Source organism: Dermacentor andersoni, chromosome 1, assembly GCF_023375885.2.
Source record: "Dermacentor andersoni chromosome 1, qqDerAnde1_hic_scaffold, whole genome shotgun sequence".
In the NCBI taxonomy this organism is placed as follows: Eukaryota; Metazoa; Arthropoda; class Arachnida; order Ixodida; family Ixodidae; genus Dermacentor; species Dermacentor andersoni.
Genome location: NC_092814.1, coordinates 367993201 through 368021135, shown reverse-complemented (window position 1 = coordinate 368021135; position 27935 = coordinate 367993201). Strand labels below are relative to the sequence as shown.

The 27935-nt window shown below is 49.5% G+C and overlaps 1 protein-coding gene across 2 annotated transcripts in view; it reads left to right on the top strand.

Annotated features, from left to right (window-relative positions):
• LOC126516890 (uncharacterized) overlaps positions 1-26344 on the top strand; it is a 36244-nt gene extending 9900 nt beyond the window's left edge. For both annotated transcript variants that reach the window (XM_055064053.2, XM_050166978.3), the window contains one exon: positions 24809-26344. In XM_055064053.2, the coding sequence (XP_054920028.2) occupies positions 24809-25994 (1186 nt within the window). In that variant the 3' untranslated portion in view covers positions 25995-26344. The remainder of the gene's footprint in view (positions 1-24808) is intronic.
• Positions 26345-27935: the final 1591 nt, after the last annotated feature.

The window sequence follows — 27935 nt, the reverse complement described above, 5'->3', positions numbered from 1 at the left end:
TGCCATCTAGTGATTCGGCCCCCAGGTAGAGTCAAACAACGTGTACAGCCTCGAAGATATCTATCACTGTCGCTTCCTGTTGCAACGATGGCCCAATGGAAGGGTAGCGCGGTGGTATGCGCGTTCGACTACGGAGCGGTAGTAACGGCGTGCGGGCAGAAGATGGGATCCTCACCGTGGCCACTTTCTTTCTTTGAGTTAGACGGAAATGGCACAATTTGTTTTCCTGCCACGGCTTTTTAATGACGGCGGGGTAATGCCAAGTAATGCTCTCGCACTAAAAGAAAAGAAATTATGCAGACCCCACGCTCTGTTGGAATGAACTTTATGCGAAGATATATATTGTTGCGGGGTTACGGGCAAAAGGTTACCAGGTTGACCAACGTGTTTGTGTAAATCGTGTGGGCCTGGTATCTCACCGGAGTAACGAACGCTGCGGTTCTAAGCGCAACGCGCGTAAGAAAATACAGCATTGTCCTTATTTAGCGGAAACCGTTTGTTGCCTCCGGCCACACCCAACACTGCGCAAACTACCAGTTCCGGACCGGCGTGGCAATTAAAGGGGCTTCCGCACCATCGGCGCACAGTACAGAAAGGGGCGCCGCTAGAACGTTCATGCGAGTGGACGGCTCCCCATGACACGCCGCTAGGAAAAGTCCACGCGACTATCATTCTTGCTCTCGTGATAACCAATGGGCCCACTCGCGAGAGTTGGGGCAATCTGCGTCGGGTTGGGCCTCCGATAAGCGCGGCTCGGTGTAGTAGGACCATTAGGCATCGATCTTCGGCTTAGCTTCCGGAAAAAGGTCAACACAGGGCACGCGCTCGCCGTACAAGCAAAAAGGAATATAGGCGAGCTTAACTCCGAGGCACAAAGGGGCCGGTGGACGAGAGGAAAACGTGAACGCACCCAGTGCTGTGCCGCAGTGCTCTACCTCGAGCTGGCTCTCCACCGCTGGAACGCGTGCGCCACCACCGCAAAAGAAAAAAAAAAGAAGAAATGGTTCGTGGCAAAGACCACCAACGACAACCGTCCCGAGTAGAAAGAGAGAGGCGTAGGGACGACAAAACAGGTGAATGCCCGTGTAATGTCGCCGGGACACACCTCAATCCCCACAAAACTGAGTGTTTGTCTGTGTGACGCGAATACAGTGAACTGTGGAATCAACGCGGGCGCTTGTGAGCATGTGATGACATCAGAAACGGCGTTTGTAACTACGAGTGCATGATTTCTACGCACGGTCGAATTGATGTGAACGAGCGGCATAGTGGTGCGAGATGGGTAAGAAATGCCCAGACTAAGTGCTCACACTAACCATAGCACGTGGCGTTACATGGAGGACGCGAAAGGGTGACTTTATTGGCGCTAGTTTGGCACAAACTGAAGCCCGTGTCCCCTATAACCATTCCGACAATTGGCGTGGTGCAGCTGCTTGCCTTGGCCGAGCTGTTATGACACTACCATAGTGGAATCGAAACGACGTTGTTCTACCTGGACACTATGCGCTTCGGGAAAGAGCGCGCTTCTAAGCTTGATGAAGCAGCCTAGTAACGACGACAATGGACGTGAAAGTACGGCACGAGGTTCGGGAGGAACAAGAAGTTGATGAGGATAGCAATAGGGGCTTGTTGGTACGGCATATCTTATTTTGTTATAGCGCAAGCTTGACACGTACAACAGAAGACACATCTTCTGCGCTGTGTGTGTCAGATGTGTCTTCTGTTGTCCGTGTCAAGCTTGCGCTATAACAAAATAAGATAGGAACAAGAAGGCGGCGCGTTGCTGTCGGGCGCAAGGAAATCAACGCGCGTAGGGAGCATGCTTTTCAATCGGTGCTTGTAACGATGCAAAAAACGAACAATATAAAATACTTAACGAAGGTAAAAACTTCACTTGGAATGATACTGCATATACTGAAAATCAAATAATGCGGAAATATGACCACTGGCATAACCACCCGTCTAAGAAAATTAGTATACCTTTTGTACAAACCGAAGAACAGGTAGATTACAGAGTATATACAGATGGATCAAAGAAAGAAAAGGAAACTGGTGCAGCCTTTATAGTACTCGACTGAGAAAGTAAAATTCAAAGCCAAAGAAAATACAAACTACCAGGATACAGTTCCAATTACGATGCAGAAGTGTTAGCCATTTCAAAAGCAATCAAACACATCAGATCATCACAAAAACAGTTTAGATATCAACTATTCACAGACAACTTATCAGCACTTCAAGCTTTAAAAAATCTAAATAATTCAAATCCAATGATATGCGAAATTAGAAACATACTAGGTCAATCAACGGAACTTAATATAAAATTAACGTATGTTACAGGCCACAGTGGTATATTAGGAAACACATTAGCTGATGAACTAGCAAAAGAAGCCACAAAAGAAGGAATAGAAACATTCATTCCAATCACAAAAGCATTTATATCCAAACAATTGTAAGCAAATCTATATATAGAATGGCATAAAATATGGAAGAAAGAAGGTACATATTGTCACGTGGTGGTGACGTTGAAGAACACAGTAGCAATACCATGAACGACAAAACTAACTTTTATTGGGCGAACCTGTGCCCACAAAACAGGCTACGCTTATAGCACAACGATAGCGGCGAACACGGTCGGCGATCGTCGAAGATCGGATCAGCGGGTCAAGCGCGTCGGCTTTTATAGATCAGTTCTCGAATGTTCCAGAGTAATCGCTGCGACCCGCGTGCCTTCCACAAAGTTCTACACCATTCGCGTCAGGCGATGAAATCACATAACACAAGGTTCGGCGACAACAGACAGCGGATAGAAGCATCTATAACTTTCCAGAAACTTCGGATACATGTAGGCGCGTACCGCGCTCTGCGATAACAATTGTTAGGCGGCGAAACGTGGTCGCCCGATAAAGCGAAGTACACGTGTCAATATAGCTACACATACAAATGGATAAAGAACGTCAACCACATCCCTGCACACTTTCCTACATACTATTATACCTCTCAAGCACTGACTGGGCATGGGAGGTTTCCCTTTTACTTTTCAAGATTTACCATAACATCAGATTCAAAATGTCAATGCGGGAAAACCTTTGAAGATTTCGACCACTATCTGGAAGACTGCCAAATTGTAACTAAGCAACGAAACGAACTTACCAAAAAATTAGGAGATAAACTACAGAATAGAAAACCAGAAATTATTAAGACTAAAGAAACAATGGCAATTCTAGAAGAAATAGTAAATCAAGTTAACGAGAACGCTATACAGTGCGAAAACAATACAAAGTTAACTAAAGTAGTGAAATAAATAAAACAACATCTTCAAACATATTAAACACGGTTATGAGGAAGAAATAGTTCAGAAAAACCATTATTGGTGAGGATTCCTCAACCACTATTTCTCATCAAGCCAATAACATCACAACAAAACAACGAAACAACAGATACACAAACAATAACACAAGGGTTAGAACCATTAAAGCAAAGAGTGGATTCTCAGCCTCACAAAAGCAAGCAATGGACGAAGCCTCTACTACAAGACTAACAACGGACCCAACAAGACAAATGGGAGCTAAAAAGAATCGAAGCTATCAACAAGAAAAGCAAAATATCTAAGCAGAACATAAGATGCCCTCAAGAAGGAGGAAAAATAAAATTTATTTAATCATTTTATTTACTTTTGTTCAATAAACGCCCGCTGTGCTGAGCCCGTCCCCTTGGCGGTGGATGCTGATAGTAGCTTTCTCTCTTTCTCTATTTCACTCTCTCTCACTCACACCATTGCTGTAACTTTAACTTTTTCCCTTTACCTACCCCCTCCCCCTCTGCCCTTTCCTCTATACTCCCTCTCATTGTTTACCCTAATCTCAACAATCTTCCAATCCAATCCTCAGATTTCCTATTTCTAACCTGCGATAATTTAGTGGTGCAGGTGGGGTTCACCTAACCCCTCTCACATTCTGTTCTGCTGCCGAGATGGCGGGATGTTCTCGCGCGTGCTACCTGGCTCCAGCACAGACGGCGCGCGAGAATCAAGAGGCTATAGTCGGACTATGAAGTTGGAATGACGATGCAACGACCATTACGAATCCGAGCGCGCTTATACAGTCATCGGCCCAAGTTAATGAACAACTTGGTCCCCTGGGTCGGAATAAGTTCTCGTCATGGTACTGCTACGAATTTATCTCGTTCCTGTCATGCATGCGACTGCATTCGTAGAAATCACGCCATGGCTTGACGTACCGACCATGACATTCTTCATACTAATCATTTTTATGACATATGTGCCATAACATGTCATTAATGTCACACATGCTTGTCCGGAATATATATGCAGTTAAAGAAATACATGGCATGTCATTCATGCCGTGACATGATTGACAGTCTTGTCAATTCCATTCTGTAATAATTTATATATCAGGATATCCATAACATGAGTGACATATGGAAGAAACGACCACGACGGCATCACGACGTAGGACACTAGATAGATAGATAGATAGATAGATAGATAGATAGATAGATAGATAGATAGATAGATAGATAGATAGATAGATAGATAGATAGATAGATAGATAGATAGATAGATAGATAGATAGATAGATAGATAGATAGATAGATAGTTGGATAGATAGATAGATAGATAGATAGATAGATAGATAGATAGATAGATAGATAGATAGATAGATAGATAGATAGATAGATAGATAGATAGATAGATAGATAGATAGATAGATAGATAGATAGACAGACAGACAGACAGACAGACAGACAGACAGACAGACAGACAGACAGACAGACAGACAGACAGACAGACAGACAGACAGACAGACAGACAGACGGATGGATGGATTGAACACACCTGCATTCCCGACGACTGCTTCGCGTTAAAAGAAACACACACGTCCACTCGCCCAGAAACTTGTAAAGGGCCGCCAATGAGCACCACGAAATTAACAACATGGAAAGTGAAGCTTTATGGCCCAATCAATAACAAAATTGTTAGCCAGATCTGTCCTGTTGGCTGCGCCGCAAAAATAGCTAACATTTGGTTACTGACGGTGCCACAATGTTCCCCTTTCCACGTTGTTCATTTCATGGTGCTGATTGGCTGCGCTTCTCCAACTTTTCGCGCGAGTGTATGTGTGTGCGCGCGCGTGCGTGCGTGCGTGTGCGTGTGTGTGTGTGTGTGTGTGTGTGTGTGTGTGCGTGCGCGAGTCTGTGTGTGTGCGTGCGTCTGTGTGTTTGTGTGCGTGCGTGCGTCTGTGTGTGTGTGTGTGTGTGCGCGTGTGCGTGCGTCTGTGTGTGCGTGTGCGCGTGTGTGCGCGCGCGCGTGTGTGTATGTGTGCGTGCGTGCGCGCGTGCGTGCGTGTGTGTGTGCGTGCGTCTGTGTGTGTGTGTGCGTGTGTGCGTCTGTGTGTGTGTGCGTGTGTGCGTGCGTCTGTGTGTGTGTGCGTGCGTGTGTCTGTGTGTGTGTGTGTGCGTGCGTCTGTGTGTGCGTGCGTGTGTGTGTGCGTGTGCGTGCGTGTGTGTGTTTTATATCACCCTTTCCTGTTGTCTAATATATTAAACCTGTTGTAGCATGCCAAATATCTTGCTCGGCTAACCTCCTCAAACATCAACAAACATTTCTCTCACCAACGCGCACATATTTTAACTAATCGTAGATATTACGGTTTTCTTGTGAAGCATTTTGGAATACGCAAATTATGTTCATGGTGGGTGCGCTATGCGGTGTGAAGAACGTATGATGGAAATGCTTGCTCAAGAGACTACTGCCCTACGCCATAGACATGGCTTGACGTAACGCCAACATTCTGAGCAGTTCACTCCAAGGACGGGAAAGCAAAATTTCATATCTTTTTTGTTCACTACGTAGATGCGTCGATTATTGGCCGCGTTGCGATGGAGTCTGGAACAGTGATGCCCAGAAGGGCCTCAATTATAAATAGAGACATTAATAGATTTGTGGCAGTCAAATGTATTAATGTCTCTATCTCCCTTGGAATCCATTCCGTAAGAGTTACGGAATGGATTCCAAGGGAAGGAAAGCGTAGCAGAGGGCGGCAGAAAGTTAGGTGGGCGGATGAGATTAAGAACTTTGCAGGGACAACATGGCCACAATTAGTGCATGACCGGGGTAGTTGGAGAAGTATGGGAGAGGCCTTTGCCCTGCAGTGGGCATAACCAGGCTGATGATGATGATGAACACATTTGTAAATAAAGAACAGTTCATTAACCTTCTCCCGAAAACATAAAAATATTAAGGCTGCGAAGAAATTAGATTATTTAGTAGCCTACAGGTAGAGCGATCATATTTTTCTCAGTTTCCTTGGAGATTCGTATTCTTGGATAATATACACTTGGATTATTTGTAATTTTTTTCCGATGCCATAGCTACTTGGTTACTTTTACGACTACACACTTTAGCAGCAGTTCCAGACTTTGAAAACAGTTTCCTTTTTTTTTTTTTGCGGAGGGGCGGTGTGTCGGCGGAATTACCTTACACCAATAATTGACGCCAATTATTGACGTTATTTTTCTATCAAATATGCTATTTGACATCTAGGCAGTACTTTTGTGGCCTATATTACTTGTGGTTTCCTTTCGAAGTTGTATACGAAAATGTTGCCTTATTGTAACTCTGCTGTTTCAGGAGAAGCCTGCTTAACAGCTCGAGAAATCCACCCTCTAACGACAAGTTCACTACGACGCCGCTGCCACAAATTATACAGGCAGTAGTCGTCCATAGAGGGCTGCACGGCAAATATACTTGAAAGTAACTAGCCTCTCTTTCTACAATTCTTCTTCCTCGCTCCTCCAAAGTTTTAACCCACTTGGCCAGTATCCGCTGGCAGAATACACAACATCGAGAGCCTCAGTATTATGCTCAAGGTTATCTTTGACTAAAGTAATGCAGAAAAATTACCGCCCAAGCACTCCGTACACACGGTAAACCAGTGAAGCTGGAACTTACAGCCCCGGTGTTTATCACCGGGTCAATCCCATCGGTTCATTAAACGACGGCTTGATAAGCTATGGGATTCTCGGGACGCAGTTGCTGCTTGCGCTCGGCTGCACGAGCCTGTTCTCGTGCCCGGGCTCCAGCACCGGCAAGACGTAGACGAGCTCGTTGCCGGTTCTGCTCGCGGCCTTGCTGATCGAAAGCTGCCTGCTCCTCAGGAGTACGTATGACGCGTGGCCTACCCATTTACGAGCCGTAGTGGAACTGCTGCGTGCACGCTCGGCTGCGACGGAGAGCAACGACGTTACTACTGGCGAAACCAATCACGCGCCTTTCTTTCTTTCTGTTTTTGCGCATCCGCCTGAGGTTACCACGGAGGAATTTTTGCCGTAAAGGCGACAGACGGATGGATGGACGAATCGCTTAGCCATATACAGCTTCGCTGTAAAAGCAGTGAAGAGAAACGGTATACCATCACACACGTAGGGCAGGCGCGCATGCACTCTGAATAGGATGATATTGTTTAATTGCGACCTCAATAACTAGTAGGTTAATCAATGTAGACAGCTTCCCTTGGTATGCATAGCATCGTGCCGCATGCACGGGATTCAGGCATGCACCTGCCTTTCACCACCGAGCAGCTTGAGGCCGCTCTTGCTTTCTGTAATCGGTCTTCATCGCCTGGACCAGATGGCATATCGTACAGCCTGTTGTGCCAGCTGGGTGAGCGAGCAGGAAATTTGTTGCTGCATATATCAATGAATCCTGGTTGTATGGAAACGTTCCTAAAGAATGGGAGACAAGCCGTCTGGTACCACTCCTTAAACATGGCAAGTCACCACTAGGACTCACGTTATACCGGCCCATCGCGCTGGCTAGTTGCGTTGGGAAGGTGATGGAACGCATGATCCTTGCCAAATTGGAGTGGTACCTGGAACGCTACAAAGTTTATCGAAACGCTATGGCCGGTTGTGGACGTCTCTGCTTCTCCGTTGATGATGTCATCGATCTGGTCAGTTACATCCAACATCAAAAGAAATGTAAACGGTTATCTGTTGCTATGTTCCTGGACGTAAAAGAAGCTTATGACAATGTTGTTCATGGTACTATATTTGATGCTCTTGAATCGGTTGGTCTTGGTGGTCGAATGTACCGGTGGATCCGCAACTACTTACATATGAGGTCCTTTTTTGTGCAGACTGATAACGGTCGAACGTCTGAACACTACACACACCGCGGCGTTCCCCAAGGTAGGGGAACACCGCCACACTATTCAATCATGTTCTGGTTCGTCTCGTGGAACGCGTACCGCGTGTTGTCCAGATATCACTCTACGCCGATGACATATGCGTGTGGACATCAGGTGTAACACGTCCTCAGGTGCGCGCGAAGCTTCAAGTAGCCGCGACTTCAATATTGGAGTAACTTGGCGAACAAGGTCTGCCGATTTCACCTGAGAAATGTGCGCTGGTCGTGTTTACACGGAAGCCAATGCCGTCCTACGCCATATTTATCAATGGGATAGATCCATCTTACGCCAGGACGCAAAGATTCTCATGGGATGATCCTTGATGGAGATCTCAGCTTGAGTTCCCATGTGACCTACATGAAGAAATGCCTAAAGGCCATTTCACACCTTTTCAAGTTACTTGGAGGGGAAAACGTGGAGTACATCAGTACACGTGATGTTACAACTCTACAGGACGCTCTTTCTCGAGTATCTGAGGTACATCTTACCTGTACAGAGCAGTACCTGCAGAAGTAACATCCGCACAATCGGGAGTGCGCAGGCACAGGCACTCAGGGTTTGTCTCGGATTGCCGCGCTGCACATAAAGAGCGGAGACAATTACGATAGCTTAAGATAACCCAGTCACAACTCATATGACATTGGAAGTGCTCAGAACACACACCAAGCACGTTACTCAGGCCCCTTTCCACCACCTCGTTGCGCTACCGAAAGACCGGCCAGGTGCTTCTTTTTGCCAGGAGATATCGCCGTAGCGTGACGCCCTCTACAGAAATTATACGCCAGCTGAGAGGCTCCTTGCACCTCCTTGTTTTTCTCGCCCACAAGTTCGACTGTCACTACTGGGAATTCGAACGAAGCCAGAACTTTCGTATCCAGCACTCAAGCAGATATCTCTACTGATTTTGCACAAGACATACAAGGACCATCTCCAGATTTACACTAATGGCTCGACAGCTGTGGACGGATCTGCAGGAGCAGTGATGTTTTCCGAAAAAGCCGCGACCATTCAGTTTAAAACATCACCGCACAACGTCGGCTGCTGCGCAGCTTGCGGCACTTCGCATGATCCATCAAGACGTACGGCGAAGATGGAGCATATTCACCGATTCGAAGGTAGTCCTGCATTGTTTGCTATCTGCTCTACGTCGTGGCCCACAAGACCAACTTTTGCTAGAAATAAGGCAGTTATATCACCAGCTAGCAGAGAAAGGACATGACATCACTTTTCAGTGACTCCCACGCCACTGCGGCATCAAGGGCAACGAAAACGCCGAAGAAGCTGCGAGGAGGGCTCACCAAGATGCCGTGAAGGAACCCATCCCCCTATCAAGAACTTACTCAGCAACAAGCTTCGCATAAACGCGCGTCAGGCCACACGATCCACGCAGAACACGCCAGCTTTCAGACTTACACGACTGAACCGTTTGGATCCATCTCTCCGACTGCCCATTCCATCTGGACTATACCGAACCGAGACAACTGTTCTCTGCCGACTATAGCTAAGAGTGTCTTTGACGAATACATTTGTTTGCCACATCGAAATGACTGACAGTGCTGCCTGTGATAGTTGGGATAGTGAGGAAACAATAAAAAATATCCTTTGTCATTGTCCTCGCTTACAGCTCCGAGCGACAGTCGCTCGTGGCGGCGTTGGCACGCCTCGATGATGGGCTGTTTTCTGAGCAAATAATCTAAATGTGTCGGCTGATGCGACCTTCAAACCAGAAGGCCGTGAAGGTGCTACTGAATGATGCTACCTGCTTGAATGACTGTTACACCCCTGAGTTCTTTTGTGTGTGTGTGTCTGTTTTTATTTTTTATTTCCCCTCTCCCACGCTTTTAATTTGTGTGCCCTTTTTGTGTTTTCTTCGTCTTTCTGTCTCCCCTTACCCTTTCCGCAGTGCAGGGTAGCAAACTCGGTATCTATCTTCCGGTTAACCTCCCTGCGTTTCACATCTCTTTTATCTCTCTCTTTTAAAGATCGCGAGTTTAAAAAAGCGCTGCTTCTATGGGGTGCACTTGTTTTTCTTTTGAACATGTAAACCCTGTCCAGGCACCCAGCCATTATACCGCTCTTCAGTGTCAGGGATACTGGTGGCCTTGGGCACCAACGTTTCTCTCTTTGCTGCTTCATCAAGAGCTTCCAACCACTGAGTCCGGGGACAGACAAGCTGAAACACGTGTCTGTGACAACCAAAGCAAGATACCTTTCTTGCGACAGTGATCCTCCTTGTAGAATTCACGATTCATTAGGTTCTTTTGTGAATTGCCTGGCTCATGACTACCATACAAACGACATCAATTCAAGTTATAACTGAAATAATGGCGATTTTCGCTAAATTTATTTCGAAATAAACTAAAGTAAGGCGTTCAACCACCCTAAAGAGCACAGGGAATGTGTGGGACGCCGTAGTAAAAGGCTCTGGTTTACTTTCGACCACCTGGGTGTCCACTCAAAGCAAAGTGCGCGAGCCCTGTTGCATTCAGCCCCTATTCGGAATCTGGCCACCGCTGCCGGGAGTCGAATTCGCAACATCACACTCAGCACATTGCAGCCATATCCACCGTGTTATCGCGGCAGCTTTTTGATTTCCAGAGCCATGAAGGGTGCGATGTCTCCTACGTTGAATAGAAGAAAATATTTTGATTAAATCGTGGTGGATCAATATTGACGTAACAATATTGACGCTTAACAGACGGGAAGCAATGACAGAGGTGATAACCTGGAATAACCCACGCGCGTGTTTCGTGAACTTGTGCCTACAAAGCGAAGCAAAAAGATAGTGGTAATCATGACTACTGGTTGGCAAATCAAGTGACATTGCTAAAGCCCGCCCGCTATACATATACGTGCCCGACATGCCGTCGTCATCCGTTGCACAGGGTATTATAGGGCTCCATTCAGAGCAATCCCCAATGGTCATGTCAAAATGCGAAAATATTCCCAGGAGCCAAGTTTAGGAATCACGACATCAGCAAAAATAGTAACACATCTTATGGCTCAAGCGTGTAATGTAAGATCCTTCTAGTGCATTACATTGGTAGTGCACGCAAATGCGCACTGAACCGCATCCTTTGCGGTTACATGGTGATAAGGTGGGGGAATAAAAGAAAGGCGACATGTGTGATTTGAAGGCTTTTGCTAGGGCCTGTACTACAGTATTCACTGAGCTATTACGATAAGCTAGGTTATATTTGGCCTTGAAGGTGCGGAAACAAAGAGCACGTCCTGCGCGTAAGAAATAACACAACTCGGTGCAACAGATGAAGCCAAAAAAGCAAAGAAAACAACTGATTTAGAACATTTTAGAGAGTGGAATATTCTTTCGGCAGTAGCGTGTCCCTAAATTACATTTATGCGGCGAAATATCTGGAGGGACTAGGGCTCCGTTTTCGTAGATTGGAACCACAGTAACGGGATATAAGGAAGCGCAATGGGAATTGTTGTAATCTCAGCGCTGACACCCGTTGTTGCATCTCGGTCGCAAGCAACAAGGGTAGCGTTGACCTGGCGGCCTGGGGCACAACTGGAAGCATCGGAAGGTCCCGGCAAAGCATGAGTCGACTGGTAACAGAACAACTTGTTTATTCTAGCATCGCAAATGAGTGGGTGGTCAGGTCGACCGAAGTGGAGAGACGGGAGAGCACGTAACTCAACGGAAGAAATCGGAGCCTCTCTCGGCGTCCGGGAGCAGCTGCTTTTATACTCTCGGAGTCGAGGGGAAGAAGGAACGCCTCGTCAGAGGCGCACGTGATGCGGGGCACGGACAGGCTGAGAGACACGTTGAGACGAGTTAGTGATGCATCCGCCAGGCCGGCGCCGGTCAGACCTCCTCGCTTCACACTTGGGGAGCTCCTCTCCCCGGCTGCCGCGCTTTGACAAGCGTGGGCACCAACATGCACACACACACACACGCACACACGAATACACGTGGCATTGAAACATGCCTGGACGCGCTTGGCAGGAGGCGTTACGGCAGCGTTGAACGGGCCGAAATGTCCGCCGCTTTGAATGAAGCCCCGGCGTCCGTTACATCCGCGCCGGCTATACCTCGCGTCGTAGACGAAACGTAATAGACCGCCCCGCCGGGAAAAGGAGATCCCGATGGTCAGGGGACTGCATCCGCTGTCCGGAGGGATGTCGCTCGATGATGCTCATCACCGAAGTCGGTCGTCCCTCGGCGTTTCTTGAGCGCAGCGCACAGAGAAGGCCTCGTTCTCATGTTCAGGTTCACACAGGACACTGCAAAGTGACTTCGGGAGAGTTGCCATTTTTCTCTCGTTCCCAGCAAGCGTTAGAACTACGCCGAAACTCAACCGCTCAGTCAGCAAGCACGACACAACCCTCACTAAGCCCTGCCAGGCTCTTTCCCCTTTTATACTACTGCCTAGTTCCTTACAGTAGTCTAGCAGCATTCAGAACGCGTCCACAAATTGGAAAATTGCACTAGAAAGCACGTCATGACTTTGAAACACTAAACAAAAGCAATGTGTTAAAAAACCTGCCTCAGGAAGAAAAACATCAGTAACAAACAACTTTGAGGCTGATTCTTACGTTAGGGGCTTCGACTTAAGCCATCGGCGTTACCGTTGAGACTCCCCTTTTTGTAACGCACCTCAAAGGAGTGTTGTTGCAAAGCGAGGCTCCAGCGCAGGAGGCGGCCATTTGTGGAAGAGATGGTCTGCAGCCACTGGAGAGGGCAGTGATCCGTCTCGAAGCATGCGAAGCGGAGATCGCAGCGAGCGACCGTACACTAGCTCAGCTGGCGAAAACCCCGTAGCCGCATGCGGCGCGGTCCTTAATGCAAACTTCACCCCAGGCAGACACAGCTCCCAGTCAGTTTGCTCAAACCACAATGCTCTCAACACGCGCTTCATGACGGAGTGGAGCTTCTCAACGGAATTCGACTGTGGGTGGTACACTGAGCTGTGTAACAGCTTTACCCCGCACCTTTCGAGAAAGGCTGTCGTCAAAGCGCTAGTAAACTCTGTGCCCTGATCTGTCTGGATTTCCGCAGGAAAACCAATTCGCGCAAATATGGACAGTAGTGCATTGACTATCTCAACTGAGCTGAGTTCTTTAAGCAGCACTGCTTCAGGGAACTTTGTCGCTGGGCAGATCACAGTCAAAATGTGTCTGTACCCCGTGGCTGTTACCGGCAGAGGTCCCACTGTATCAATAACGAGCCGTCTAAAAGGCTCTGTAATGATAGGTACCAACTTCAACGGCGCCCTCGATTTGTCCCCTGGTTTGCCCACCCGCTGACAGGTGTCGCATGTCTTCACAAAGTGGTCTGCGTCCCGAAAACACCCTGGCCAATAGTACTCTTGCAAGAGACAGTCCTTAGTTTTCTTAACTCCTAGGTGTCCGGACCACGAACCCCCATGCGACAAGCGCAACAGATCCTGACGGTAGCACTGAGGCACGATCAGCTGATCGAACTCCACTCCCCTGCGGTCTAGATACTTCCGGTACAGGACCCCACCTCTTTCCACAAAACGAGCATTTTTCTTGGCGATACCTTCCTTGACATTGTAGCGGATGTTTTCTAGGCTGCCATCATTTTTTTGCTCGGCTATCAAAGCCGACCGGCTGACTTTTAGCAACCTATTAAGTCCGTCTGACGTAGGCGCGATGAGCAAATCTGCAGATAGCTCTTCTAACTTTCCCGTGTCGGGCATTTCCTCTCCAGTATCTTGTGCCTTCAACGCTACAGGCTCAATTTTATTCAGTTCGGACGTGCTCTGAATATCAGCTTGCTGCTCCTCTGACCCTTTCTCATTGTTCGACAACGTCGGCCCCGCAACTACCGCCTTTGCAGCGAGCTCCCGAACCTTCGATCTGGTTAAGGCCTGAACGCTAGCCTCACCAAACAAAAGCCCCTTCTCGCGCAGGAGGTGATCGGACCTGTTCGAAAATAGGTACGGGTACTGGGGGGGGGGGCAGCATAGATGACACTGCGGCCTCCGTCTCAAGCGCTCCGAAAGGTCCTTCAATAAGCACTTTTGCTACGGGCAGACACACGCTATGAGCTTCCACGGCTTGCTTGATCCATGCGCACTCGCCCGTGAACATATCGGGTTCTACGTAGGAGGGGTGAACTACATCCATTGTAGCTGCGGTATCGCGAAGCACTCGGCACTCTTTCCCGTTCACGAGGAGGTCTCGCATGTAAGGCTCGAGAAGCTTCATGTTCTCGTCAGTGCTGCATAATGACAAAAACACGACTTTTGTTTTTGTTTCTGGACACTGCGCCGAAAAGTGACCCGGCTTCTGGCACGTATAACAAACGCGCGCTTGCCTCGTCTCGAACCGCTTTCTGCGTACGGCTTCGGCTGCCGCCGTCTCCTTACGTTCGGTCGGACACTGCGCCGAAAAGTGACCCGGCTTCTGGCACGTATAACATACGCGCGCTTGCCTCATCTCGAACCGCTTTCTGCGTTCGGCTTCGGCTGCCGCCGTCTCCTTACGTTCGGTCGGACTGCTTTCACTCGCATCCGCCCTACGTGTGTTCCCCTTTGCTCTCATGGGCGTGAACTTCGGCCTCTCAAACTTGGAGCCAAATTCACCCTTTTGACCGTCCTTAGCTCCGCGAGCCCGACGCGTCACAATCTCCTCGGCTAGCTCAGCGGCTCTAGCCACCGTACTAACGTCTGGCCTATCCAAGACCCAGTACCGCACGTTCTCAGGTAACCGACTATAAAACTGTTCCAGCCCGAAACACTGCAGAACTTTCTCGTGGTCACCAAACGCTTTCTCTTCTTTGAGCCACTCCAGCATGTTTAACATTAGCCTGTAGGCAAACTCTGTATATGACTCACTTCTGCCTTTCTCATTTTCCCGAAACTTCCGACGGAACGCCTCCGCTGACAGCCTGTACTTTTTTAGCAGACTCGATTTCACTTTGTCGAAATCCTCTGCCTCCTCTCTCTTCAAGCGAGCGACTACGTCGGCCGCCTCGCCGGGTAACAAAGTGAGCAAGCGCTGTGGCCACGTTTCCCGAGAGAACCCCTGCTTCTCGCACGTTCGCTCAAAGTTAACCAGGAACAAACCAATGTCCTCTCCAAGCTTAAACGGCCGCATCAGGTCAGTCATTTTGAACAATACTCGTTCTCCTGCACCGTGTGCCTGACTTCCATTGCGAGCGCGTTCCATCTCTACCTCGAGACGCTTCATTTCCAAAGCGTGGTCGCGTTCTTCTTTTTCTTTCTCTTTTTGTTCTTTTCGTTCGCGCTCCTGTTTCTCTTTTTGCTCTTTAAGTTCGCGCTCCTGTCTTTTTGCCGTCTCCCTCTCCTCAATGGTCTCAAGGCATTCCGACAGCTCGTCATCCTCAGCTTCTAACTCCAGAATAGCCCTCAGCAGTTCTGGTTTTCTGAGTTTGTCTGAGGCATCCAGACCCAACTCTCTTGCAAGCTCCAGCAATTTCGGTTTGCGCAACGACTTCAAATCCATGGCTGCTCTGAATGCTGCTTTCTCTACTGCCTACTATTGTCTTGCCGCAAACTAACCCGGCAGCAACGACAACCACAATTACCAGCTCTGTTTCTGACACTAACAAAAGCCTGGCAAAACTCAGAAGAAGAAAGTCCCGCACTCACCAAACCTCGCAGCCAAGAATTCAGCGCAGTCGTTCCGCTGCAGGCAACCAGTCATCACACAGGGCTCGTTGCACTGCTCCCGGATGGTCGTTGTGCTGCTCAGCATACAGTCAACTGCATATCTTCGCTGCTGGCCTCCGTTGTCGCGATCTCACCGCTGGCAGACAGTTGTTGGAATCTCAGCGCTGACACCCGTTGTTGCATCTCGGTCGCAAGCCCCAAGGGTAGCGTTGGCCTGGCGGCCTGGGGCACAACTGGAAGCATCCGAAGGTCCCGGCAAAGCATGAGTCGACTGGTAACAGAACAACTTGTTTATTCTAGCATCGCAAAAGAGCGGGCGGTCAGGTCGACCGAAGTGGAGAGACGGGAGAGCACGTAACTCAACGGAAGAAATCGGAGCCTCTCTCGGCGTCCGGGAGCAGCTGCTTTTATACTCTCGGAGTCGAGGGGAAGAAGGAACGCCTCGTCAGAGGCGCACGTGATGCGGGGCACGGACAGGCTGAGAGACACGTTGAGACGAGTGTAGTGACGCATCCGCCGGGCCGGCGCCGGTCAGACCTCCTCGCTTCACACTTGGGGAGCTCCTCTCCCCGGCTGCCGCGCTTTGACAAGCGTGGGCACCAACATGCACACACACACACACGCACACACGAATACACGTGGCATTGAAACATGCCTGGACGCGCTTGGCAGGAGGCGTTACGGCAGCGTTGAACGGGCCAAAAAGTCCGCCGCTTTGAATGAAGCCCCGGCGTCCGTTGCATCCGCGCCGGCTATACCGCGCGTCGTAGGCGAAACGTAACAGAATGAAAGCAATGATGAAGAAATTGCGGCCACTGACCAAGTCAAGGTGAAAAAACACACAGAGACGTTTCGGGACCCGTACGGGTTCCTTGGTCACACTAAAAGCGGGCAAGAGCCGCGAGTCGTTTTTATGGCAGAATGTGACGTAGGGAACGGGTGTAGTTAGCGGGAAGATTGCCATCAGTCCTGTTGATAGTGTTGTCAGTAGTTTGAATAAATAAAGATTCTAACAAGAGTCGCGTCATCGAATTCTTTTCCTTAGCTATTATAGCAGCGTTTTCCCAATCGATGCGGTGACTGCGATCATCGGCGTGTTCGGCAAGGGCGTTCGAGACTTTTTTCTTGTTGGACACGTCCCTTTGGTGCTCTTTTAGTCTTCTCGTGAATTTGCCGGTTTCACCGATGTAGCTGCAGCTGCAGTCTGCGCATGGTACCTTGTATATGACACCGGGATAATTCTTGCTTTCAAGCCGATCCTTTACGTTAACAAGCTGATTTCTCAGCTTGTTGGATGGCATGTGGGCTATTCTGAGATCGTATGTTGAGAATACGCGGCTAAGAGCTTCGCTGACGCCAGGAACATATGGGACGCCAGCGCGTTTCATGAGCGACTTGCCTTGAGACGGCTTTTGATGGAGGACGCGGGCTTCCATTTTGCCAATAAACTTCTTGGGGTACCCGTTCCTGGATAATTCGTGACGAATTCTTTTCAGTTCGTTCTGCATTTCGTGGTCACTTGAGCAGATGCGTGTGGCCCGCGTCACGAGAGATGAGACAACGGATTGCTTGTGGCAAGCCGGGTGACTTGAATTGAAGTTTAAGTACTGGCCGGTATGAGTCGCCTTCCTGTGCACGGCAAATGAGAGCCTCGTTCCACTTCGCCGCACGAGGACGTCAAGGAAGGGGAGGCTGTTGTCACACTCGTATTCTGTGGTAAATTGTAGGGCTGCGTCTGCTGAGTTGAGAAGACGTAGGAGGCGTGAAGCGTCCGGCTTTCGCACAATGCAAAAACAGTCGTCTACGTAGCGGACAAAAACCTTCGGCGCGGGAGCGAAGTCAGTGAGGGCCTTCTGTTCAATGACTTCCATGACCAAGTTGGCGGTAGTAACGGAAATGGAAGCACCCATGGCAGTTCCGTTGATCTGCCTGTAAAAATGTTTGTTATAAGTGAAGTAGGTGTTGCTCAAACAGAAGTCTAAAAGCTCGCAAATGTCCTGTACTTCCAAAGGGGTGCGCTCAGCGAGCGTGTCGTCCGCCAGCAGGGCATCTCTGCACGTAGCAACGGCCAGGTCAACAGGCACTGAAGTGAAGAGCGACTTCACGTCAAATGACACCATAATGTAGTCTTCATCCAGGGAGATGTCGCGCACTTTCTCCACGAAGGCATAAGAATTTGAAATGTGCGTCGTTGTCTTGCCGGTGAGCGGGCCCAGCACTTGGTGTAGGTAACCTGATAACCGGTGCAGCGGTGACCTTGTAAAGTCTACAATGGGCCGTAGTGGAACGCCTGGCTTGTGAACTTTCGGTAGTCCGTATATTGCAGGTGCGGACCCGTTAGTACACAAGAGGCGATGGTAGAGATGCTTTTGCTGCGGTGGAACAAATTTAAAAACCTTGGAGAGGAGCTTCTGCAGTCTTGTTTGCAGGTTGACCGTGGGGTCTTTTTGGATCGCGACGTACGTATCCTCGTCTGATAGCAAATCCTTCATTTTCTCATTGTAGTCACTTCTGTCGAGCAACACGATGGCATTTCCCTTATCTGCAGGAAGGATAGCAATGGAGTCATTGTTCCGGAGGCCCTCGACGGCTTGTTTCTCGGCAGGTGAAAATCGTGCTTGAGGGTTGCGCGTCCGCCACTTTGACAGAACACCAATGGCGCGGGTGCGAGCTTCTTCTCTTACTTCGGAAGGAAGTTGAGTGACGGCGCGTTCCACGGCGCAGATTACTCTCGCTGGGTTGGGTGAGGCGCCAGTGTTGAAGTTCAAGCCCTTGCGCAGAAGAGCAGCTTCAGATTCAGTAGGCTTGTAGGAGGATAAGTTGAGGATGACTTCCTTGGTTTGCGTGGGTTCCTTCGGCCTAAGAGCGTCAAGCTTACTTTTTTGCGACTTCCTGCACTGGCGGTCTCTTAATGTCGCCACGAAATTTGCATGAAGCTGTACATCCGGGAAGTATTGAAGAATGGCGTGTTCTAGCTGGCGCCTTGCGAAGAACGTTGCTGTTTCCAAATCCTTGATTTTCTGTCGGCATTCTTGAACCCTTGCTGCCAATAATTTCCTCTCGGCTTGTCGAATTATCTTGTGGCCCCACGCTGATGCAACCGGTGTCTTCAAGCGCAGACTTTTTGGGACAAGGCCTTCCACTTTGCACGTCTGGTTGAAGGACATGTGGCACTTGAAGGCGGCTATTCTGCACGTAAATGCGACAAACCGGCGAATTTTGGTTACGACGTCTTGCCCGTAGTTATTTCTGTAGGAAATGTAGTCAAGAGTTCGACGAAAGTTCGTCTGGTCAGGTAACATGATGATGAAGAAATTGCGGCCACTGACCAAGTCAAGGTGAAAAAACACACAGAGACGTTTCGGGACCCGTACGGGTTCCTTGGTCACACTAAAAGCGGGCAAGAGCCGCGAGTCGTTTTTATGGCAGAATGTGACGTAGGGAACGGGTGTAGTTAGCGGGAAGATTGCCAAACGTCTCTGTGTGTTTTTTCACCTTGACTTGGTCAGTGGCCGCAATTTCTTCATCATCATGTTACCTGACCAGACGAACTTTCGTCGAACTCTTGACTAGAATGAAAGCAAGCTGTATTTTGGCAATATTTTCCTAGCAGTATTGATTTCTCTCAGCGGCAACTGTGTTAGAAAATTTTGTTCCGTGTCGAGCTATTATTGGACAAGGCTCGGCGAGACGTTTTGTGTCTTGTTTCCGGTTTGCCTGTGTGACATGTAACTATCGCTGATTTGCATATAGAGCTACATGTCATGTAAAGTTGTTAAAGAACGTCTTCAAGTCTCGCTTAAACGAAAAGTGGCTGTTAAAAAAAAAACAAATGTTCCACTTTTTGCCTCTCGGTCACAAGTATGCTACCGAGATTGGAAAACCTATTCATTTAAGGGAGGTCATGTTCGGTGAAGCGATTCATAAGAAGAAAAAAGTGTCATTCACTCACTCTCCTGTACAAAACGATAAAGCCCTACGCTTAGAACACTATTTGTTGACAGACATGCTGTGGTCTCCATAGCGTAAAGCGCTCCTCCCCAGGTCTGACCAATTTCAGCTGACAAGCGCAGTGCATCGTGTCAAAGTGCAAGATCGTGTCTGATAAATGTCAAGGCTCATTCACCCCGGCAAATGACACCGGTCGCGCGACCTAGGTGGTCGCAAAGCGACCAGTCGCAAATGATTGCGCTTGGACAGTGTCGCCGCTCAGCTATCCGCCGTGCCGGGCGTGAGGCGCGTTCGTGTCAACTTCCGTCGCAACGTGGTGGCTGTGGACGTGACACGCAGTGCCTACTCGGCGCCCCTTCTCGAGGTGTGCGTCATTGGTGACGTGCCGGTGCGCTCGAAGGCACTGCACAGCAACTCCTGTGTGGGTGTCATTTATGGTGTCGACCCTTCTTTCGACGCCCGCACAGTGAGAGAAAACCTGGAAGCACCCGTCGCGGTGCTGTCATGCTCGCGGAGTGGCACAAGCGTCACCGTCACTTTCGTCGGGAGCGTCGTGCCTCCAAACGTGCGACTTTTCAAACAGCTACGCGCTGTTCGTGCCCGTCTGCCCCGACCACTTCAGTGCGACCGCTGCGGCGTTTTCGGCCACGCCTGCGCCACCTGTTTCCGCGACGCCCGCTGCCTCCGCTGCAGTGAGTCGCATCCTACAGGAGACTGCCCCGCGGAGAAGCCACGCTGCGTCAATTGCGGTGGCCGACACCCTTCGACAGAGCCGAGCTGTCCCGAGTGGCAGCGCGAGAGGAAGGCGGCCGTGTTGTTGCCTTCGTCTGAGCGGCCCCTTTCGAGAAAAAAAGCGCTTGAGCTGGCCGGCGCCACATCGTACGAGCCGCATACAGCCGCTCCGTCGACGTCTGCTCGCACCCCGCAGGGCCGATCTTACAGTGACTCCCGGCGTGGCCGCAACACCCAGACGGGCGCTCCTGAGCCGTTACGCGTAAAATCCCTTGATAATTTGAAAGTAGCGACACTCTTTGAGCTATGCCGCCGCCGCGCGACCTCCTCGCCTCCTCCTCGCCCCTCGCGCGTTCCCCCGCGGCAACCAGTTTTGCCCCCGTTTTTCTGCACGACGATTGGTCTCCCTGCCGTTGCCCTTGGAAACGCGCGGATCTTGAGTTTTGCTTGTGTTTTTCTTTTTCGTTCGCGCCATTTGCTTCCTTAGCGCGGCTGGCTCGGCGCTTTAGCTCGGCGTAGCGAACGTTGTATCCGCTGTGTTTCCTGCTCTATGTGCTAGCGCTATGCCGTGCTGTTGCGCATATAACTGCCGCAAGAAGCCTGAAGATAGCTATGATATGATATGTTTCTATGATACCACAAGGAAAGCGTGACGGCTTGCGCAGGAAGCAGTGGCTGCATGACATTGGCCGAAAGAACTTTGTTCCGACAAAGAACAGCGTTGTTTGCGAGCTGAGGCATTTTTCTTATTGCTCGTAGCAAAGCAACCCGTAATGCTGCATTTTTTTTTTCATGCTTCCGGCCTGCTAATCTGCGTTTGTGTTGCGGTCGTCCTCAGTATGCTTAATATTCTCGGGCGGCTCGATCACCTCGCTAACTGTTGTTATTCAGTCGGAAGTGGAGCATTATAGATTCTGCTTCGCGCCCTGAAAAAAAATTAGTGGCAAGTTTTCCGGGGTATTGCAGGTGATGAGCGTTAGCTAGTCAACATTGAGTTTTTTTTTAAGTTTTAAGGCGAAAGCCTTTAGATTTCTATGTTAAAAAATTATGGGGTTTTACGTGCCAAAACCACTTTCTGATTATGAGGCACGCTGTAGTGGAGGACTCCGAAAATTTCGACAACCTGGGGTTCTTTAACGTGCACCTAAATCTAAGTACACGGGTGTTTTCGCATATCGCCCCCATCGATATGCGGCCGCCGTGGCCGGGATTCGATCCCGCGACCTCGTGCTCAGCAGCCTAACACCATAGCCACTGAGCAACCATGGCGGGTAGATCTCTATGTTTCAAGGTTGCGTTGTAAACTGGAAGTATCACGTGACCCAAGGAAGGCCAGAGGTAATCCAAGGCATGTCCACCCGTGTATATGAGAATGATTACACAAGTTAATTAATGAATCATTAGTGATTGACATAAGGTGGATTAGGGAGGATGAAGGTTAATTAGGCGGTAATAAAGAAGATTAAGATGGATTAGAGTGAATTAAGAAGAATTAAGATGCATGAATAAAGGATAAGGTGTGTGGAGGAGGAATAAGGCGGATTATGGTGAATGGTTGATGAAAGGGTATTAAGACCGATTAGGGTGGATTAGGGTGCATGAACGAAGATTAGGGTGGATTAAGGTGGATAAAGGAAGATTAAGGTCTATTAATGTGGATTAAGGTGAATTCGGGTTGATAAAGGAGGATTAAGGCTGATTAGGGTGGATTAGGGTAGGTTAAGCTGAATTGGGAGTATTAAGCTGGATTAAGGTGGATTAGGGCGGACTAAGGTGAATTAGGGTTCATTGAGTATTAAGACCGGTTAGTCTACCATAATCCTCCTAATGCACATTAATCTACATTCATCGACCTTAATCTACCTTCACTCACTTTAATCCACCATAATCCACGAAAGACCTCCTTAATGACCCTAATCCACCTTCATCGATCTTAATCTACTCTAACCCTCCTTAATGCACTTTAATCCTCCTTAATCAACCCTAATGCTTCCTCGTTCACTTTAATCCACCCCAATCCACTATAATCGTCTTAATTCACCTTAATCCACCCGAATCCACATTCATCTACCTGAGTCCACCCTAAAGCTCTTTCATTCACTTTAATTCGCCCTAGCCGACCATAATCCTTCTTAATGCACCTTAATCCGCGTTAATCCACCCTTATTCATTTTCATGCACTTTAATCCACCCTAATCCTCTATAATCGTCCTTAATGCACCTCAACGCACGTTCATCCACCCCAATGCACCTTCATCGGCCTTAATCCACCTTAATCCTCCTTAATACACCCGAATTCATCTTAATCCAATCACTAATCAATCATTACTTTGCTAATCATTAAGCATCTCTTATACGCGGCTTCACATGCTTTGGTTCGCTTCCCGCCTTCGGTCACGTGATATTTTCTGTAGCTCACAACGGGACCTTGAAACAGAGGTCTAAGGCTTTCGCTTAATAAGCCACACACAAACGGATGTGTCACGAGCAATAATAGATCAGACGCACGAAGTAAAGCATCTGATCATGAGGCAGAAAAATTGTCTGGAGCATAGAACTCGCCTCAAAGCTCTCTTTACACCGGTATACCCCGTTGATACGGCTTTAAGAAAAAAACCAACCTCCTCATAAACGTTGCCTCCAGCATTATCGATGCTGTTATTAGCATTTCTCAAAATTTTTAACCCCACTGGGGCGCGCAATTGGCCCAAAATAACACGCCTCCATAGAATCCTGCGGCCCGTCCGCGGGAGCACAGAAGGAAAAGCGCGCCGTGCGCAGCCGGCGGGCGAGGAGAATTGAGGAGGAAAGCGCCGTGAGGAAGAGAGTGTCGCTACTTTCAAATTATCAAGGGGTTTTAGTTACGTGTAAAACCCCTCAATCTCCCAAAGTAGCGCCATTCACTTCCCTCCTCCTCCGCTCGGCGCGGCCTCGACGGTGGCGCTGCCGGTGGTGGGCCAGCCGTAGCAGACGTCGGCTAACACGCTACGGGAGGAAATCCGCAGAAAAGTTCGTTCGAGCCTTGCGGAGCAGTTGTTTCAATCGAGATCTTTCTTCGTCAGTCGGTAACTGGCCTTTAGAATTTCGTGTTGGAATTGCGAAAGAAATAGAGAAAAGGACCATTATTCAAGGCGTATTTAAGGCGTAAAGCGCGCGACGTTGAGAGTTCGTGTTGCTGAAACACGACGCAAGCACGCGGTGTACTCAAACACGCGCGTAATTACCAAAGCTTTAGGTGTTGACAGCGTGAAAGTATGTGTACGTGGTTTCGTAGGTTCATTTACGTACCTGCAGGATACTTTTGTTCGGCCGGCGCGTGAGAGGTTCCTGACCGCACACAGCCGGAATGGCTGTGTGCGGTCAGGAACCTCTCACGCGCCGGCTTTTATGGCTTTTATGTCACAGGCCAGCTGCAGATGCGTGCATTTCACCGCAAGACGAAACTACATGAAACAAAGAGAGCACATTCGCAAAAGAAGTCAAACAACGAGCTAAAAACCACGCAGAGCATGAACACACACTTTTTCGAAGCAGAAGGCGTGAACTAGGCTCGAAATAAGAGGTTGTGAGTAGCCGTGTCCCTTACTTCACCAAGCCGTGCGTTCTTTGCCACTTCCTCGAAGTCAGCCCACCCGATCCTGCGAATCCACACTACTTCTTGCGTTGCGCCCGCCGCCCCGTTGCGCCCGCCAGACGGCAAAGCAAAAAGCTTTTTGCCCTCGCTGTGTCTGTTGCGGCAACCGAAGGTGCAGCAGCATGGCATCGCAATTAAGTTCTCGGCCCTATACATTCTATTACGCTAACGCACTCCGTCAGTCCGCCTGCCGTACTTTCGTCGCGCAGTCCCAACAATGGAGGTCGGCGCGCGCTAGAAAGAAAAAAAAATATACGAAAGCGTGACGCCTGCTCCCCGCTGTGGTGGTCAGAGGTGGTCAAAATTACTATGGAGTCCCGCCTACTACGCGGCTAACAATCAGATCATTGTTTTGGCATGTAAAACTCCGTAATTTAGCTTTCTTAAAATTTGGCATTGCTTCATGACAAACGGCTGCGAAAACACCGCAGAGAGTGATATGGCGTCTTTTTCTTTCTTTTCTTTTTTTGTTGTGTGGGGCTGTCAGCATGATTTGTAGTGACGAAAATGAAAATTCCCAGAGACTGCTTGCCTAAAGTCGCATGTTGTTCGTTCTGTGTCTTTCAATATCACTGTCAAGTGTCTTACATCTCGGTTCGCTACTAAACAAACGCAATCGCTTTCTTTGTCACCATAATTATGCACGCATAACATTTACGCAGGTGCAGCATGGAAGGAAGTGACATCGAGGCCGCACTGAGCCGCCGTTTACACGAGGCAGTGCGGGTGGACGATGCGAGCGGCGTAGCGGCAGCGCTGTCGTCGGGCATTCTGACGGCCGACGACCCAAGCAAAGATGGCGGAGGCTGTACCGCCATCCTCGAGGCCACGCGCCTAGACCGAGCCGCCGTGGCCTCGGTGCTCTTCGAATTCGGCTGCGACCCGTGCCTGGGCGACAACCGCGGCTGGACGGCGCTGCACGAGGTGTTTCGGAGCCCGGCGGTGGCCGCAGTCCTCTTCAAGCACGTGCCGCCGGCGTCGTGGAAGCGCGTAGCCGACTCCGTCTACGGCCTAACCCCGCTTCACGCCTGCGTCAAGGCAGCGGTGTCCTCGAGCGTAGCACCGACTGCGTCGCAGCTTGAGGTGATCCGCGAGGTGGCCTCGCGGTGCAAGGGGGACGCCGTAAGCCTGGACGGCGACACGTGCTTGCACTTGGCTGCTTCCGGTCGCCACGACCGGCCCGAAGTGGTCCGGCTACTGCTCGAGGCAGCGCATATCCGGAATGTTCAGAACGCGCGCGGGGAGACCGCCTTGCACTTGGCCATCGTCAAGGGACACTGCGAAACTGCCTCACTGCTCATCCAGACCGTCGCAGAACAAGATGGAGCGACGGCGGAGCAAGACGGAGTGACGGACGATTCACCCACAGGCGCGCCTGCAGAATCGCCCAAGCTCGGTGAGGAAGCCAGCTCAACAGATGTGACGAGGGACACGCAAACGCAGACGGCGGACTTGCTCGACCCGTCCCTGTGCGACCGCTTCGGGCAAACGGTGCTGCACTACTGCGCGTCTCGCAACGCGGTGAACCTGCTTGAATTGTTGCTGCGGAACTACGGCGTCCGCGATGTCCAAGACCTCCGAGGCGATACGGCACTGCACGTGGCTGCGCGCCGCGGCCACGACAAGTGCGTAGCGCTGTTGCTGGGCTCAGGGGCCGACGCGAGCCTGCGCAACGACGAAGGCATGACGCCTTTGGACATGGCCGTCGCGGCGGGATTCGCGGACGCTGCCCGACTTCTGTACGAGAGCGCAACGGAGCCCCTGCTTCGAAACGCGGACGCGCTCCGCCGGCACGACTCCGTACGCCGCTGCACGGTCATTGGCAACATGTTCCTGAGCGTCGGTTGAGTTGAGTCTGAGCTGTGAATCAGCAACTCTTTTCAGCCTGCCAGAGAGATTCCGAGAGGCGCTAGAAGAAAAAATTAAGTGTACTGAACTTGCTTATTGTCAAGTTGCGGATAACTCCAACTCTTAGAGCGTGTTTATCGCGTGAACCGTTCCTTGCTAATGCAGCACGCTAGTCTTAGGAGGCCTTCATCTCACTAGCGTCCCCTCTGTTTCAGTTTCAAGAGCATTTTCAGTGACATTTACAATCGGTGCGTTTCTTCCCTATATTTGGCGTGGAGATGATGTGCCTGAATAGCAAATTAATGTGTGCACCGTGCTAGCTTTATTTAAATAAAGGACTTTGTCTAAGGCGTCGTTTTGGTTCTTAAACTTTCTGCTCCTACTGTGGGGTAAAAGAAAGGAAAACTACCGCAAACGGTACCCAAACGCAGCTTGGCTGAGGCAGGCAGCGCTGCAATGACGGTAGCAAGGGGCAACCTCCAGAAGTCTAGAGTTACTCTGCGTGCTCCCACGGGAACCATATACAGCCACTCTACAGGCGGCAAGTGTCCCGTTTGTTTGCGATCTTATTGCCGCTAGAGTGCGTGCAGCCATTGCATCTGTTAACAGAACGATTGATGCGCCTTACCTACGCGGGTATCTTTCGGTTGTGCAGAAAGGTCAGGAAGTGCAGCGATAAGAGAAAAACGACGAGGAGAGTGAGACAAGGCCTCTTTTGTGCCATGTTGGAACGGTCATGACGTTCACCTCAAGTCGCTTGATCATTTTTTGTGACTGATATAACCATCGTCATCGTCGTCATCGTCAGCCTGGTTACGCCCACTGCAGGGCAAATGCCTCTCCCATACTTCTCCAACTACCCCGGTCATGTACTAATTGTGGCCATGTTGTCCCTGCAAACTTCTTAATCTCATCCGCCCTCCTAACTTTCTGCCGTTCCCTGCTACGCTTCCCTTCCCTTGGAATCCAGTCCGTAACCCTTACTGACCACCGGTTATCTTCCCTCCTCATTACATGTCCTACCCATGCCCATTTCTTTTTCTTGATTAAAACTAAGATGTGATTAACTCGCGTTCGTTCCCTCACCCAATCTGCTCTTTTCTTATCCCTCAACGTTACACCCATCATTCTTCTTTCCATAGCTCGTTGCGCCGTCCTCAATTTTGCCGTAATGCGTGCATGGTTAGCATAAGAAAAGCTATAGGGGCTTCGAATGAAAAGGGGAACTTCTCGCCAAACATCGACATTTAAACTAGATTTCAGTTACGAAAACCTTCGCGAAATCCTCGAGACCTTTCTCTGTCATGTCTTAACACAAGCGGCAACTTACTGTTGAAAGCTGCCACTAAATGGTTTCCGCCACAAGCGCAAAGGCAATAAGGTACTCTTCGAAACAGTGCATTGCAAATGTACATTTTCGAAGCACTAAGACAGTCAAGCTGGCCCTTGCAAAATAAACTGAAACGTTCATGTGATATAGTTATGGTACTAGGGTACCGTCAGTGACACATTAGGGAAATGACAGCGAGGGATTGAGCGGGGGGGGGGGGGGAAGTTTTACAGAGAAAACAAGGAACGACCGAAACACAGCTAAGACGCATATGAGATAGCGCATGAGACAGACTAAAGTAATAGTGAATATAGTGATAATTTTGCTAGCAAGCTGGCAATGTAAGGTATAAATAACAAGGTCGGTTTCTTTCCCCCTGTTGGCTGCCAACCAAGGAGCGGGGTGAACGGTGAAAAACCATATATTCAATGCCCCTTTTCGTCCAAAACAAAAAAGAAACAAACCAACGCATTTTAATTTACCTTATTGGGTTTTACGTTTCAAACCCACGTTGTGATTCTGTGACACGCTGTAATGGGAGACTCCGGATTAATTTCTACCAGCTGGGGTTCTTTAAAGTACCCCTAAATCGAAATGCACGAGTGTTTTTC